We start from the raw sequence: 17,836 nt of genomic DNA, 5'->3' as shown, positions 1-17,836 counted from the left end.
AGTGAGCAAATTGAATTTATATATTAAATCGATCATTAAGGCTAGGACTCTTTTAATGATTCATTAAAAATTTAAGAAATTAATATTAAAATTTATTTGCTTTCAATCATTAAGTGTAAATTTTGTTTTAAGTAAATGAATCCAAATTTACTTACAAACCTGGAGATATTTTTTGATTTCTGTTTCAATACCGTATAAAACTTGTAACCTAGAAACTTTTTTTCCGTTTTGTGATTCGAACTTATTTTCCTTGAGAAAAACAAGACATTTAGAGAGTATTTAAGCAATCCTATTTATCAATGTTTTAAAAATAATAGACAACTAACTTTTGAAACGTTTAAAAATATGTGGAGTCGGAGCCAAACATTTGTTGAAAGCTGGAGTCGGATTCGTTTGAAATATGACCCGATTCCACAGCCCTGATCAAAAGTGGCCAAAATCTGCCTAAATTGATTGTCTGGTGGCGGAGGGCTTATTTTTGGAAGGGTGTGCGATTCGCAATCGAATTAGTTGCCCCTTTCCCCTTTCCCTTCCCAATGAAATTTATGTTACATCCTATCTTTTTTTTCTCTCTTTCTAATTACAGGTGAGTGTCGCGACGGTCTGATCCAAGACGAGGAGCTGTGTTTTAGCGCCGGGCCATGGTCAAGGTTCTGGGTTCCAGCCGCCGCGAGTAAATTTTAATCCTTTTTTGGCGGCTGGAAAGGGATCTCAAGTGTGTGTTTTCAATGGGTTGGCACTCAAATGGTGAGAGAGAATGAGTGCAGGGTGGTGGGAGGTGAGTGAATGAGAGGGGTAGTGCATAATGAAACGAAGTGGGTTTTGGGAGGGGAAAATGAGTTCCCTCGCTGGGATCAAGTCGGAAAATGTTTTCAGAATTATTTCCACTATTTTTTTTTTCTTTTGCATGAAAGTGTATTTCCTAAGAATGGCTCGTAATTTCTGGATGATAAAAAAAACTGCATACAATTTGCTCATAATATCTCAGTTTAATATACCGTAAACCGGGGTGACTTTGATAGGATTTGAATATGTTTTTGGAATATTTTTCAACAGGTAAGGTTTTTCTTAAAATTATTATTTTTAAAACATGTACTGGGGTAGGCCACACAAAGTCCATGCACTATTTTGGACAGCATGTTCTTTCAATAGAAAAATAGTAACGTTAAAAAAACTTTGTTTAAATTCCGGGGTGACTTTAATAGTTATAGTTTTTATTGTTAATATCATATTTAAGATGTTCAAATTTTGTTTGTACGTTAAATGTACCATCACTGAAGTAGCTGATATAGTTTTTGAGAAAAAAAAAATCAATGTTGATATTTAGTTGTCTAAATTTATAAGCTTTTTAACAAAATACTTATAAATTTAAGGTAAAACTGTTAAAAAGTCGAAATTTTGCCTGAAATTGCTAAACCTAGTTGTGTTTATAAAATTATCGATTTATATTGCATTTTATACTGAATTCAAAGCACGAATCACAAATTTTCACATTTTACATGAAATTTGTTCAACTGAAATTGCCTATAAATTTGGAGATTTTTTTAATTGTGTTTCAAAAACACATATTATTTATTATTTAAAAACTTATTAACTCTTTTCCTAGTGGAAAATTGTCCAGAGAATCCAAAAATGAATTCCGTTTTCCGAATCAAAATCATGTTCGTTGAGAAAATCATGACACTTTGAGAAGTTTAAAATCATGATCATCAACATTCTCTAAACTATAGTTAACTAGCATGCTAAACTTTTCAAAATTTTATAAAAAGTTCTTTTTGAGGTACTTTGAGCACTTCTCTACCTCGGTCAGTATGATTCTATTTTAATTGTACTCTTATTTTTATTGTACTCTTCATTTTGCGGATAGATCGCAAACCTATCAAAGTCACTCCGGCTATCAAAGTCACTCCGTTTTACGGTACCATTTTAATTATTTTTTCTTGCATTTCAATTGCAAATTTACTTACATTTCCTGTAAATCTCTATCGGCCTACTACCCAGCATCAAACAAAAAAACGTCACTGAAGAGTACTGTTGAGCATCCTTTTGAAGACTGAAAAGTTCAACTTTTCAGCACATTTATTGAAAAGTAATATGTTTGGATACTATTTTGGAGTTTGACTCTTATCTTGATGACAAAAAACGTTTAAGCTAATAAACAAACGTTCATTTGAAAAAATCTCTTCAAAGAGTGTTTTCCAGCATTTCAATTGAAAATAAAAAAAAACTTTTCCTTTTTTTTGGGATATCATTGTGATAGAATTTTTTAAAAATATTCTTCATTTAAAACACCACGTTACGACAAAAATCTCTCAGTCCACTAAAATCCATTCGTTTAGAATAATTTTAAGCATGTTTGGGTTTATTCAAAAATCCTTTGAAATTTTGCAAATTTCAATTTTAAAGCCACCACATTTTTTTACCAGAACAAGATCTTTCGATTTTTTTGGTATTCATTACTTAGTGGCAAACACTTTGGCTCTTTCAAAAATTAACGGCTTTTTTAAAAACTCGAGACAGGCGTTCCGTTTCACCACAATGAAATCTTGGACGCTCACTGCACTCAAATAGAGCCTAACCTTTTCCAAATAGGAAATCTCCGGAATCCCCCCAAAAACCACAAAAAAATAATCAGCTGACTCGAAGACAGCGTCCATTCCCATCCCTCCTCCCAAAAACCTTCAAAGCGTCCAACCACCCCCAACCAAGTGAGTTCTCTTTCACCACACTCACTCTCTCCCAGCACTCACTTCCCCTTATCACGAAAGAAAAACTCTCTCGCTCTCTCCGTCCTTTCTCTCCCTCTCTCGCGGGCTATCTCTTCGGCAACTTTAGCTTCGTGTTTGGCTGCGTTCTTCCGGGAGAATGCCAAATTCCAAGAATTTCACTGCTCACAGCTCCAGACCAGTCTGGAGCGTCGGAACGGTCGGTCCAGCTTTGGTTCAGCCCTGTCACAGGGGTTTCAAACCGGGGGTTGGCGCGTCCTTATCAGCTGTCAAGTGGAGAGAGGAAGAGCAGTGTTCCGGAATTTCGCGCCGTCCAGGGTTGGAATTGAGCGAGAGAGAGAGCGAGTGAGTGCGAGAGGGAGAGCGTCCGGACTTCGGACTGTTCCGGCCTGCCTCAAAACTGTGCCAGAACGGGTTCGGAAGCGCCACAATTGTCCGGGACGTCGTCGGGCTTGCTGCTAGAGGGCGCCACCACCGGAGTCTGCCAGAAGTCGAGGCAAGGCCGGGTCCAGCAGTTGATTATAAATTTAGTTGTCGGCCAGGTCCCGCCGAAGCAGGTCGCAGCAGCAGGTTCTACTGGAGATTCCTTAGCAGGGAGGACCTGTGCTGAAAGCCCTCTGGTGGCCACCCGTTTGAGTTTAGTGGTGATTAGTGGGCGCACAAGTGACAAGTGTTGCATCCCGGAGGTCAGCCCGGACCGGAAGCGAGAACCAAGTGTTGCAAGTGCAGAGTGTGATACCGGAAGTGGACGCCAAGTGATCCGGAACAAGTGTTGACGACGGTTCCGAACACGATGAAGAGGACAATATTAATCCCAGACACGAGCGTTTATCGTTGGGACCGAAAATTTATGGCCCATCGCAAGTACCCTCCGTAACTTGATGGTCGGGGGGCTTAGCGGCGCACACTCTCCGGGTCCGGTTTCCCGGAATCCGAGCCCCGCCGCCGTCACCCCGGACGTTTTGACAAATGACAGCCCAAGTGAGTGTTACACTTCGTACTTTTTTTTGCTTACTCTTGTTCCGAAAAATAAACTGAATTTTGTACCATCGTATATTTTTTGCACTGGGGCTGAAGTGGAAAATTTATAACTGTTTTCACTAGGTCATAAAAAGAATGTCGTACCCCTCGTCCCGTCCCACCCTGGCGGTGGGGGTCCCCAAATCGAAACCCGTTCTATACCAACCTCCAAAAAAGAAAAAAAAAAAAACGATTTAATATCATGTGTAGATGGGGAAGTTTTTCCCCGCGCGTCGAGTTTATACCGACGAAAGCAATGGAAAAGTTTTTCCGCGGCTTAACCATAACCAAGGAGTGGAAAACAAGCGGACGAAAGAAGGGAAGGCGATGGGGTGTTGGGAAAGCGCGCACTTCTTATGGTGGTGGCGAGGTCGTCCGTGGGAGTTTACTCTCACTCTTTGGAAATTTGAAGTTCGCCGCGGCGCAACCCGTTTCTAAACTTTGGTCCCGGTTGCTGGACATTAGGCAGGTGTGGGGTAAAGTGGGGAACCTGTTGAATAGTTTTTAGTGGGAAAGTAGTTGAGGAACGTTTCTTTCTCACATTTATATAGCAATTTTATGCAATATAGCAAAGTTCGGCCTTTTGTTATTTCAAAATTAACCCTTTACAACCGAACCTTGCCTTCAAGCGGGCTTTGATCTTTAAATCGTCAAAAATCAATATTTCAACCAATTGTTGATCTTTAAAATAAATTGAAAAAAGAACTCTTAAAATTTAATGTTTGAAAGTTTGACTTGTTTTATTGCCCATGTTTAAAAAACTGTTATTTTTTCTGAAGTCAACTTTGGATGGGATTCTCGCTAATATTTCTTCTATATTATGTGCAAAAAGTATGCATTTATTTTTCTAGTGTACCAGACTATGCCCCTAAGCATTTTTTACAATTTAAATAGTATATAGTATATAGTTTAAAAGGTAAAAAAAACAGCAAAAATGTCAAAAAGTGACTTTTACAATGAAAAAACTAGATAGGCAAAAAGTAATGATAGGAGGTGGTAGAGTAAGTCAAATACTATCCGAAACAAACATAAACTTATAAATGCAAGTTCAAATACTAAAAATGAAACAAGAAAAATATAAAACAAGAGAAATACAGTTATTCGATGCACAAAAGTTGCTCAAAATGACCAAAAATGGGGCATAAGAGGGTTAATTTCAGTACTCCTACTATTGAAACGAATTGTCATATCTTCAAAATACAATGCATTTCAGAAAGGTCTTTCGATTACCCATCGTACGATGAGTCGCATGATGGATCTAGACATCACTTTCATCAAAGTATCTTAGATTTAAAGGCTTTAAAATAGTGTATAATAATCACTTAAGTACACCCAAAGTTAAAGAACGAGAGGATAGTCCTCACGAAAATAAACGTGAGGAAAGAGCTATTTTGCGAGAGTAAAGACCTCTCGCGTGTTCATTCGTTCATTGGAACAGTTCATCCTATTGAGTGGCTTATATGGACAAATGACCGCCACTTAGTCACCGAACCTTGGTGGCAAATACGGCAAAAGCACGATTCAATAAGCTGAAGGTCTTGGGTTCGAGTCTCGGTTCCGGTACTTCTTTTTGATAGATGAACTTTTTTTGAAAATGAACCCATGAGTAAAGTACTCTCGGTAATTTCGGTATTTATCCTCTCCGTCCGCACACAGTACCATTTTACTACCGAATCGTGCTCTTTATCCTCTCGTATGCCGATGCCCAGTTCTGGGTGTACCCATATACGAATTTGAATAAAGACTTATGGTACCCCAGGACGGATCGAATGACGCTTACCCGGCAAACATCGGCTAAGCCAGAACTGAGATAACCGAGTTATTTTGATCAAAATTCTACCACACATACAGAGATATTTGCAAATGATATGATTTTGTGCAAATTTATAAAAAATCAAAATCAAATTATTCGCTCTACAGCATTGCCTTGGCGTTCCCGATTACGGGATTCCCACTCGAAACTAGGTGTCCGAAGGCTTGATTGTTGAGGCAATTGCAAACCTCTTTTTACACCTAAGCTTCCATCCACCCCGGGATTCGAACTGACGACCTTTGGATTGAGAGTCCAACTGCCTACCAGCGACTCCACCGGGACAGGACCCAGGGAGACGACTCCTACACCTAGACTGAGCTATCGACCTAACCTCTAGGTTAGACCGGGGCCAACATTTACTTCCCCATCCGACGGAAGGCGTGATCAGACAAATCTCGTCTCAAAATTTGCCACCGGGACCTTCTGGGATCGAACCCAGGCCGACTGGGTGAGAGGCAATCACGCTTACTCCTACACCACGGTCCCGGAAAAAAAAATAGGAAGCCCTATTAAGAAGTTTATTTTCGGAGTTATTTTTATCCATTAAGGCCTTAATAAAAAAAATTAACGGTAATGTTGGAAAATCGACTTTCCAGGATTTTATGAAAATGTTAGGCTTTCAGGTTTAGATAATTTTGATTTTTGAGTCAATATGACTCATCAGGCTTAAAAGGGTTAAAGCATTTCTTCAGTGAGGAAGGCAAGAATGGTTTTTATTTACTGAAAGTTATTAAATGAAAAACAAATCGATTAAAACTGCTGCAAATTTATAAGGTTACTTTAACAATTGAATAAGGGTCATTCCATCTGAAGCGGAACAGCATTTGAAAATTACCCTTAACCTGCCAAACATACGAGAATTCCCCCTATTAGCCATTTGAACAAATATTTGCGTAAAATTGTAAAAATATAAATTAAATTAATCACCAGGTAGCAGTTATTGATCAGCCCGCCTGTGTGCTTCTTGCAGATGCGGCGAATGAAGCTGATGTAGGTAATCTCGAAAACACAAAACTTTAAAATTCGATATCTCTGGAACGAAACATATTCATTTCTGTCGATAAGTGATTCTTATGTAAAATTGTCCGGGGAACACGATGGTGAGGTCAAATAAAAAAAAATAAGTTGGGGTGTTTCGAGATACGGCCGTTTAAAGTTTTCAATTGCGCAATACAGGTAGAAAAAATAAATTAATCAACATTTTGATCACGGAAATGGATTCTACGTCAAATTTCCTTCAAAATTGAGTCTAAGACCGACCTTCTAAGATTTGTGGTTCCTGAACTATCGCCGTTTGAAACTAGGAGGTTTGGTCAAAAATTGCCTAAAAGTCGATTTTTTGGGGAGGTACAAAAATGGAGGGGGTGGTCCGATTTGGATGAAATTCGGGATTCTTGCATGTTTTGATAGTATCAACAGCTCTGCCAAATTTGAGCAGGATCGGAGAGGGTAATTTTCAAATTTGCACTTTTTCGTGCACAGTTGAGATGGAATGACCCATAATTGAGTTTAAAAGATATTTTCAATGGCATTTTGAACATCAATCCAGCAAATCTAATTGTTCAAAATTACTTGAAAACTTATTTTAATTGTCATTCAATTGCCATGCTTTTTCAAATCCACACTACACCATCAATTTGTGTTTTGTAAATTTTATTCAAAATAAATGTAACCCTCTACAACCCAACCCCGCCTTTAGACCGGCTTCGATTTAAAAAATCGCCAAAAATCCATTTTTCAACCAATTTTAGATCTTTAAAATGCACTGAAAAGAAGAACTCTTAAAATTTTAGAAAATATATGGGTTGCATGTTTTATGTGACTTTGCCAATTTAAAAAAATAATATTTTTTTGGGGGTCAACTTTGGCTGTGTTTTTAACTAACATTTGCTATATTTCAAGTAAAAAGAAGTATGCAGTAATTTTTCTAGTGTCCCAGACTATGCCTCTACGCGTTTTTAAACAATTTAAATGATAATGGTGCCATTTTATAGCAGAAAATGTGAAAAACAAGCAAAAAATTGAAAAAGTGACTGTAAAAACATGAAAAAATTAAATAGGCAAAATGTAGTGATAGGAGGTGGTAGAATAGGCCAAATACTACCAACTCGACGTCGTCGTGCTATCTTGTCGCACCCGCCATTTTGACGTTCCGAGAAAAACGCGTTTTAATGTTTGACCTTGAATATTCAAAAACGAGAGCACGCAATGTAAACAATAACAAACACGTTTTGTTTGTTTTACCATTCTGTGCATTGTCCCAAAGTTTGGTTGAAGTTGGTTGCTGGAGTCCCGAGTTATAATTACAAATGTTTACGGTAGTCTAGCTTTGACGTGCGACAAACGCATCCTGACTTTCCTGGCCTGAAATCCCTTTGGCCTTTTGTCGCACTTACATCAATTTTCATGGAGTGACAAGATAGCACGAAAAGATTGAAACTACTTTCATATGTAAAGTGACAAAAATGCACGGAGTTTTTTCGGTTTTAGTTGAAATCGAATTTTGGGGATCTGTGAAGGTCAAAAGGTGAGGCATTGTGAGCTGCACAAAATGGCGTTCTTAACTCAATTTGGCCCAAAATGCACGTACGACAAGTTAGCACGATGGTGACGAACTAAACTAAACAAGATAAATGCAAATTAAAAAAACAAAAATTAAACAAGAAAAACATAAAACAAGACAAGTAAAGTTTTTCGTAAATCAAAAGTTGCTCAAAATGACCTCCTGAACACGGGAAAAATAAAAAATTTCGAAAAAAAAATTTGGGCGGTATTTGATTAAAAAATACAAAAAAACAGTTTTTTTAAGATTCTGCAGAGCATTTTTTTATTTAAAAAAAAATAGTTTTTTTATTTTCTAAATTTTTGATGAAATTTTCACTATGATTCAATTAATTTTCTGTTAATTCAATAATTAAACTTTAAAATCTTTAAAAAATTATGCAATATGCATCTTGGAAAAAGTTAAAATCCAAAAATACCTTTTGTTGTTGTTTGTTCTTGAAAGTGTAAGTATTCATCGAAATGTCAGAGTAGAATTTACTTATATTATTAATGTTGAAGACATTCAGAACCAATTTCGATGTTCCTGATTTTTTAAACACATAATTTTAATACTCTTTTGATTAATAAACTCATCAGTCTAAACTCATTTCCAAAATTCTACTTTTTGCACAAAACTATTACAGTTACGAATTTGATAAACAAACACAATCATATTTTGTAGTCATAACGAGTTATAATATTTAAATCTCGGAAAAATCCGGCCTACAAGTTCTTCAATAGCAAAGATTTAAAATATTCATTTTGCTTTCCTGAATTGCAACATAACCTCATGTCTGAAGTTTAAAACTGCAAGTAGAGATCACAAAAATATTCGCTGAATATTTACTTTTTTCAAGAACAAACAACAACAAAAGGTATTTTTGGATTTTAACTTTTTCCAAGATGCAAATTGCATATTTTTTAAAGATTTTGAAGTTTGATTATTGCATTAACAGAAAATTAATTGAATCATAGTGAAAATTTCATTAAAAATTTAGAAAATAAAAAAAAACTATTTTTTCAAAAATAAAAAAATGCTCTGCAGAATCTTAAAAAACTGTTTTTTTTTTGTATTTTTAAATCAAATACTGCCCAAATTTTTTTTCGAAAATTTTTATTTTTCCCGTGTTCAGGAGGTCATTTTGAGCAACTTTTGTTTTACGAAAAACTTTACTTTTCATGTTTTATGTTTTTGTTGTTTAATTTTTGGTTTTTTTAACACTCCTTAAAATGCCATAACTTTTAATAAAAGCATAACATTTTTTATATGCTTTTCACTTAATGGTGGATTATATTTTAAAATTCCCAAAATTTCACAATAAACCGTCGTTGTTTAGATTACCATAGTAAAATAATATGTAATATAATAGAAATAATATGTGAAATTTTGTATAGCTTTTCACCGTATCAAAACTTTACTTTGTAAACTACTTCAATTTATGTGAAATTCCTTATTTTCTAAAAACAAAAAAAAAAATCTAAAAATCTCTAAAAATTCTAAAAATATTTGGAAAAATCATTAAGTACCGTTTTTTTTAATTCTCAAATCACAAGATCTAGACTCGAATTTCCCAACCTTCGATTTTTCAATGTATCGATAGTTCAAATAAGCAAAAAAAAATTTGTTGTGCTTTTAAGTTCAGTGACTTCAGATTAGTCAATCTTCGACTGTCTGTTGTATCTAAATAAATATTTTAAATATTTACCAAACAACTTAGACTTTTGTACCCGGATCACTTTTAAATTGCATTGTTGGGATCATATTTCAGCTCAACGACCATAATAAAGACAACGGAATTAGAAGTTTATGCAACAAGTTGCAAAAAGCAGATTGAACGAGTTTTAGGACGATTGCTTACAAACATATGTATTGCATCGAGTTGAATACAACATTTTCTGTAATTCCCAAAAACAAGGTTTGATTTGTAAACGTGAAACGTTTATTTCCTCCATGTTAATTAAATTTGTCGTCAAGAAAAGTGTCAAATTCCAAAAATAAATACGACGAGTGCTGAAAAAATCAAGTTTTGCAACGAGTTGAACATTTTTTGCAATTCTAAAAAAACGCTTCTTAAATCTTAAATGGAATTTAATGTCAAACTTTCATGTGCTTAGTAAATTCGCCATTCAAAACAAAAAAATATTGAAAAATGTTAATTTTCAATACAAGTGTTGAAGAGTTTAACTTTTCAGCACCCATTTCAGTGGTGAAAAGTAGAACTTTTCATCACTGGTATTGAAAGGTATTAATTTTCCATTATTTTTCCGTAAGTACAGGAAAAGTTGACAGTTTCACAACGGAATTGAAAAAAAACAACTTTTTGGATTGTATTATTCGAAGATTCGATTATCAAGAGAAACCAAATTTGCGAGGCCTTCAGATGATCGACTCCGGACAGCAAATTTTGGAAATTGTAGCATTAAAAATTGTTTCTTCATGACCATTTTTTCAAATTAAATTTTCTGATAATTATGTTTTATTTTCACTTTACCCCACTTGTCCCACCCTGGGTTCATTTCTAACACGCCCAAAAGTTTCCCCCATCTCTCCCAGCCTAGTCTTTCGCATTAGTAGTGGCACACAAGCTACTGGCAATTATGAAACTCTTTCCCGCGCCGTTTTTTGCGCCACTTTTCGAAGGATGCCTCGTATCTTCTCCCCGCACTATTCACAGAAAATCTACTGAAAACTGTCTGTTGGCACTGAACTTTTGCCTCTTCCTTCCACTAACGACCTCCAAACATGGGAACTGAACGGAACAAAAGTGGGTAAAGGGTTGGCAGACAGACGGAGTCGGACAGACAGTCAGACAGACGTGTAGGTTTAGAGACCTCCCCCCCCTTATCACGTGGGATGCCCTCTCTCTGGTGGCCGTCAGAACGAATTCGTGGTGGTTATTTTATGTGACAATTGGCGAACATTTTGATGGTCGTTGGCTGTCATAACGAGGTTTTATGATTTTTCATTTGGCTGGGCTGACAAGTTTTCGAGTGTGTGTGTGTTAGTTTGAATGGATGTGAGTGTGTTTGAGGTTGATTGTTATTGGTTGGGAGGATGACTGGCTGAGTCCGAAAACTTGGTATTATGCAAACCCACTGAACAAATAAAAAGAACGCTGGTGGAAATTGCATTTGCAAAAGCTTTTGTTGTTGTTATCGTGATGGTGGGATTACGGAGGAAAAAAATAAATTGATTTTTTAAAACTCGGTTTTTTTTGTGGAGTTTGGTCAGCCAGTTACTATGCGGTCATTTTGATTATTAGTTTTATTGGTTAAAAAAGAATGGTTTTTCACTCTTGCCAAAAAATCTTCAAAAAGGAATTGAAGTCAAACTTAGAAATGCTCTATCCCGAGATTTGAGGCAAAGAGATTTGATTCAAAGACTCAAAGATTCAAAGATTCAAAGATTCAAAGATTCAAAAATTCAAAGATTCAAAGATTCAAAGATTCAAAGATTCAAAGATTCAAAGATTCAAAGATTCAAAGATTCAAAGATTCAAAGATTCAAAGATTCAAAGATTCAAAGATTCAAAGATTCAAAGATTCAAAGATTCAAAGATTCAAAGATTCAAAGATTCAAAGATTCAAAGATTCAAAGATTCAAAGATTCAAAGATTCAAAGATTCAAAGATTCAAAGATTCAAAGATTCAAAGATTCAAAGATTCAAAGATTCAAAGATTCAAAGATTCAAAGATTCAAAGATTCAAAGATTCAAAGATTCAAAGATTCAAAGATTCAAAGATTCAAAGATTCAAAGATTCAAAGATTCAAAGATTCAAAGATTCAAAGATTCAAAGATTCAAAGATTCAAAGATTCAAAGATTCAAAGATTCAAAGATTCAAAGATTCAAAGATTCAAAGATTCAAAGATTCAAAGATTCAAAGATTCAAAGATTCAAAGATTCAAAGATTCAAAGATTCAAAGATTCAAAGATTCAAAGATTCAAAGATTCAAAGATTCAAAGATTCAAAGATTCAAAGATTCAAAGATTCAAAGATTCAAAGATTCAAAGATTCAAAGATTCAAAGATTCAAAGATTCAAAGATTCAAAGATTCAAAGATTCAAAGATTCAAAGATTCAAAGATTCAAAGATTCAAAGATTCAAAGATTCAAAGATTCAAAGATTCAAATATTCAAAGATCCAAAGATCCAAAGATTTGAAGACTTGAAGACTTGAAGACTTGAACTTGAAGACTTGAAGACTTGAAGATTTGAAGACTTGAAGACTTGAAGACTTGAAGACTTGAAGACTTGAAGACTTGAAGACTTGAAGACTTGAAGACTTGAAGACTTGAAGGCTTGAAGACTTGAAGACTTGAAGACTTGAAGACTTGAAGACTTGAAGACTTGAAGACTTGAAGACTTGAAGACTTGAAGACTTGAAGACTTGAAGACTTGAAGACTTGAAGACTTGAAGACTTGAAGACTTGAAGACTTGAAGACTTGAAGACTTGAAGACTTGAAGACTTGAAGACTTGAAGATTTGAAGACTTGAAGACTTGAAGACTTGAAGACCTGAAGACTTGAAGACTTGAAGACTTGAAGACTTGAAGACTTGAAGATTTGAAGATTTGAAGATTAAAAGATTTAAAGATTTGAAAATTTGAAAATTTGAAAATTTGAAAATTTGAAAATTTTAAAATTTGAAAATTTGAAAATTTGAAAATTTGAAAATTTGAAAATTTGAAAATTTGAAAATTTGAAAATTTGAAAATTTGAAAATTTGAAAATTTGAAAATTTGAAAATTTGAAAATTTGAAAATTTGAAAATTTGAAAATTTGAAAATTTGAAAATTTGAAAATTTGAAAATTTGAAAATTTGAAAATTTGAAAATTTGAAAATTTGAAAATTTGAAAATTTGAAAATTTGAAAATTTGAAAAATTGAAAATTTGAAAATTTGAAAATTTGAAAATTTGAAAATTTGAAAATTTGAAAATTTGAAAATTTGAAAATTTGAAAATTTGAAAATTTGAAAATTTGAAAATTTGAAAATTTGAAAATTTGAAAATTTGAAAATTTGAAAATTTGAAAATTTGAAAATTTGAAAATTTGAAAATTTGAAAATTTGAAAATTTGAAAATTTGAAAATTTGAAAATTTGAAAATTTGAAAATTTGAAAATTTGAAAATTTGAAAATTTGAAAATTTGAAAATTTGAAAATTTGAAAATTTGAAAATTTGAAAATTTGAAAATTTGAAAATTTGAAAATTTGAAAATTTGAAAATTTGAAAATTTGAAAATTTGAAAATTTGAAAATTTGAAAATTTGAAAATTTGAAAATTTGAAAATTTGAAAATTTGAAAATTTGAAAATTTGAAAATTTGAAAATTTGAAAATTTGAAAATTTGAAAATTTGAAAATTTGAAAATTTGAAAATTTGAAAATTTGAAAATTTGAAAATTTGAAAATTTGAAAATTTGAAAATTTGAAAATTTGAAAATTTGAAAATTTGAAAATTTGAAAATTTGAAAATTTGAAAATTTAAAAATTTGAAAATTTGAAAATTTGAAAATTTGAAAATTTAAAAATTTGAAAATTTGAAAATTTGAAAATTTGAATATTTGAAAATTTGAAGATTTGAAAATTTGAAAATTTGAAAATTTGAAAATTTGAAAATTTGAAAATTTGAAAATTTGAAAATTTGAAAATTTGAAAATTTGAAAATTTGAAAATTTGAAAATTTAAACATTTGAAAATTTAAAAATTTGAAAATTTGAAAATTTGAAAATTTGAAAATTTGAAAATTTGAAAATTTGAAAATTTGAAAATTTGAAAATTTGAAAATTTGAAAATTTGAAAATTTTAAAATTTTAAAATTTGAAAATTTGAAAATTTGAAAATTTGAAAATTTGAAAATTTGAAAATTTGAAAATTTGAAAATTTAAAAATTTTCAAATTTGAAAATTTGAAAATTTGAAAATTTGAAAATTTGAAGATTTGAAAATTTGAAAATTTGAAAATTTGAAAATTTGAAAATTTGAAAATTTGAAAATTTGAAAATTTGAAAATTTGAAAATTTGAAAATTTGAAAATTTGAAAATTTGAAAATTTGAAAATTTGAAAATTTAAAAATTTGAAAATTTGAAAATTTGAAAATTTGAAAATTTGAAAATTTGAAAATTTGAAAATTTGAAAATTTGAAAATTTGAAAATTTGAAAATTTGAAAATTTGAAAATTTGAAAATTTGAAAATTTGAAAATTTGAAAATTTGAAAATTTGAAAATTTGAAAATTTGAAAATTTGATAATTTGAAAATTTGAAAATTTGAAAATCTGAAAATTTGAAGATTGAATTTGAAGATTGTAAAATTCAAGCATTTAAAGATTTGAATGTTTACGTGATTAAATATTTTCAATAAAATAATTTTTTATGGAAATTGGAAAAATATCTCATTTCAACATAAGCTTCAACACGAACAACTTGATTACAGCACGACTTGCCAACCAACTTAATACATTCATGAATGACAAACACCACTTCCCCAAAACCCCGTTTTAGAAGTGGAATTGAATTTCGGTGGTAAACTCAAAACTCAAACCCAAAACTGTTGCTTGATCCCATCGCTGATGCTGAAAGTACCAACTTTTGCCACTGTGGTCTAAAGTAAACAGATGAATTATGTTTGGCTGGCCTGACTCGAATTTACTCGCAACTTCTCGGAAATTGGGAAAACAAGCATACAAACACACGCGCATAAGTTAAATTAAGTACGTTTGTTTCAGGGTGACTGTAATTGAGGGGGTTGTTAAATTTGATGATAACTGAAAAACTGATTAAAATTAGAGAAAAACTTTGAAAATAATTTAAAAATGAGTTTATTAAATTTCAAAGATTTTTGCCAGTGCAACGCAAATAAATTGTCCCCATTTCAAAGGTCACAGCAATCACAACTCTGGTACAGCAAATAATAATAATCAACAATTCCAACTGGAAAACACACACGTTCATGAGAAAAAGGGGCAGTAGTTCAACGCAATCAAATTCCGATTGCGCGCGTTTCGAAATTAATTTCATTCATTATTAATTGCTGGTACGTGGGACATACTTTTTCCGTTTGGCTCAATCATTTGCGCCAGGGTGAAAATTAATGGTACAATTGTTAAGTGTGGGTGTGTGTGTGGATGTGTGCTTGTGGTGATGGAGTTTAAGCAAACAGGGCGGATAATTTGGAGCAAATATAAATTAAAACAAATGAGAATTCTTGCAAACATAACGAAAATCCAACAGCTCATATGAAAATACTAAAAATTAATGAAGATTAACATTAAATAAACTTGTTTTGAACAAATATTGCATACAACTTTGCAGTCTACTTAAAATATGCAATTATTTAGCCCATGATAACATCCATTATGTGTTACAGCCAACATGTACGGCAATTAGTAACAATGCTTATAATGGCTAATTTCGCAACAAAAATTACCATTCCAGCACAAAAACACTCATTCTGCTGTTTATGGTGCCAGTAATAACACGTTAAACAACTTGTTCACTATTATAATTTTCCCACACCAAAAATGTTCCTCCCCCTCCAGACCCCACCACCAACGCATGAAATGACTAACGTTTAGCCCGAATTATTTACGCAACGATTGGTGGTGGAACCCTCGCCCAGTACAGCAGAGCCAATTAATTGCGCTCCATAAATTTGTCCCCCAACCTCTGGTCAAATACAACATGACCACCACCGCCACCGCTACCGGAACTGGACTCAGCCATCTCGCGAAAAACCCGGTCAATTTACCCCCATTCCCGGGTTGAATTATTAACACCGAAAAATATTTCCAATTTTCTACATTGCCTCACCCCATCCCTCCCTCTCATCACCCTCGTGCAAATATTGAAAACATGAAAAAATATTTCGACGTTTGGAACCGGTTTTGCTGGCACCACTTCCGCCCCGGACTTGAAATCTACATGCTGATTGGTGTATCAATTCAATAAATTCATCAATATTTTAGGAAGTCAATTTTGTTCGGCTTTTAAACCTTACTCCAACTACCCGTACTTGGCTCGGTTGAGCTTGAATCTGGATTTGAGAGCACAGGCAACAGACGTGTCAGGTCAAGTTTTTTTCTTCAAATTATTGAATTTGAAAATTTTCTGGAGAACACGAAGCTTGCAAATAAAGTAACGATAAATTGTAAAGTTTTAGATAAAATCCTACTGCTAATAAAATAATTGCTGACATTTAATCATTATAAGCAAGGAACAATTTTTATTTAATATTTTCAAAATTATAAATAAAAGAATGAAAAAGATATGCAGAAAAAGTGCCAATAAAAGCACAAAAACTTTGTCCAAAGAGTTGTCCCTAATCATGAATCCAAGCTCCATTTTTCGATATTTCTTCTGCACAACACCCTCTGCAAAGTAAGAAAATAATCTGAAATATTCAAATTAAAAAATGTGTGCTAAATGAAAAAATACCCTTGAGCAATTCTCTACCAAAACCGGAAATGGATTTTATTTGTATTTTTTTATTTGACTCAAACTTTGTGGGAGCCTTCCCTATGACCAAATAAGCTATTTTGTGTCATTGGTTCACCCATACAAGTCTCCATACAATTTTGGCTGCTGTCCATACAAAAATGGTATGTAAATATTCAAACAGCTGTAACTTTTGAGTGAATTTTCTGATCAATTTGGTGTCTTCGGCAAAGTTGTAGGTATTGTTGAGGACTTTTGAGAAAAAAATAGTTACACGGAAAAAAAAATTTTATCAACTTTTTATTCACTAAAATTCAATTTTCCAAAATACGTATTTTTTGATTTTCGAGATTTTTTTATATGTTTTAGGGGACAAAAATCCGCAACTTTTGAGCCATAGAGCAACATGGTCAAAAAATCTGCTGCCGAGTTATGAATTCTGATAAAATAGTGATTTTTGGAAAAAAATCAAAGTTTCATGCAAAAACAATTTGATTTTAGCGATATATTTGCAGTTTTTCAATTTTTAAAAATAGTGACCATGAGTGACAATTTATAAAAGATCCGTAAATTTCACGAATATTTCATGTATTAACATTGAAAATCGGACCATTAGTTGCTGAGATATTGTCATTAGAAATGGTGGGTTGTTTTGGTGAGACTTAGAAAACTTCAATTTTCGTGTTTCTTTTTCTTAAAGCGGCTCTATCTCAGCAACCCGAGGTCCAATCTTCAATGTCTCTTAGACAATTTTATAGCAAATTTTATGAACTTTTCAAAAAAGAAATATTTTTAGAAATGGTCACTCATGGTCACTATTTTTAAAAATTGAAAAATTGCAAATATTTCGCTAAAATCAAAGTTTCGGTGGCTATATCTGAAAAACGGAGCCCTTTATCAAAAAATCTGTACGGTACTTTTCGATTGCAAATTCAATTTTGCATTAAAAAATAATGTCAAACTTGTTTTTGCATGAAACTTCGATTTTTTCCAAAAATCACTATTTTTTCAAAAAATCATATCTCGGCGGCAGATATTTTGACCAAGTTTCTCTCTGGCTCAAAAGTTGCGGATTTTTGTCCACTAAAACATATCAAAAAATCTCGAAAATAAAAAATATGTATTTTGGGAAATTGAGTTTTAGTAAAAAAAAAGCTGATAAAAAAATCTGCAATTTTTTTTCTGTGAACCTATTTATTTCTCAAAAATCCTCAACAATACCTACAACTTTGCCGAAGACACCAAATTGATCAGAAAATTTACTCAAAAGTTACAGCTGTTTGAATATTTACATACC

The 17,836-nt window shown here is 32.8% G+C and overlaps 1 protein-coding gene across 2 annotated transcripts in view; it reads left to right on the top strand.

Moving 5' to 3' along the window:
* LOC120427538 (matrix metalloproteinase-2) overlaps positions 1-17,836 on the top strand; it is a 574,651-nt gene that overhangs the window by 161,411 nt on the left and 395,404 nt on the right. The window contains exon 1 of one of the 2 annotated variants that reach the window (XM_052707879.1): positions 3,101-3,707. The exons of the other annotated variant lie outside the window; for it this stretch is intronic. Within the exon in view, the coding sequence (XP_052563839.1) occupies positions 3,696-3,707 (12 nt within the window). The 5' untranslated portion in view covers positions 3,101-3,695. Of the gene's footprint in view, positions 1-3,100; positions 3,708-17,836 lie in introns of those variants that run through there. 2 annotated transcript variants of the gene reach the window in all.

The sequence above is a fragment of the Culex pipiens genome, chromosome 2 (assembly GCF_016801865.2).
Source record: "Culex pipiens pallens isolate TS chromosome 2, TS_CPP_V2, whole genome shotgun sequence".
NCBI classification, from domain to species: domain Eukaryota; kingdom Metazoa; phylum Arthropoda; class Insecta; order Diptera; family Culicidae; genus Culex; species Culex pipiens.
This window is presented reverse-complemented; position numbering and strand designations above follow the sequence as displayed.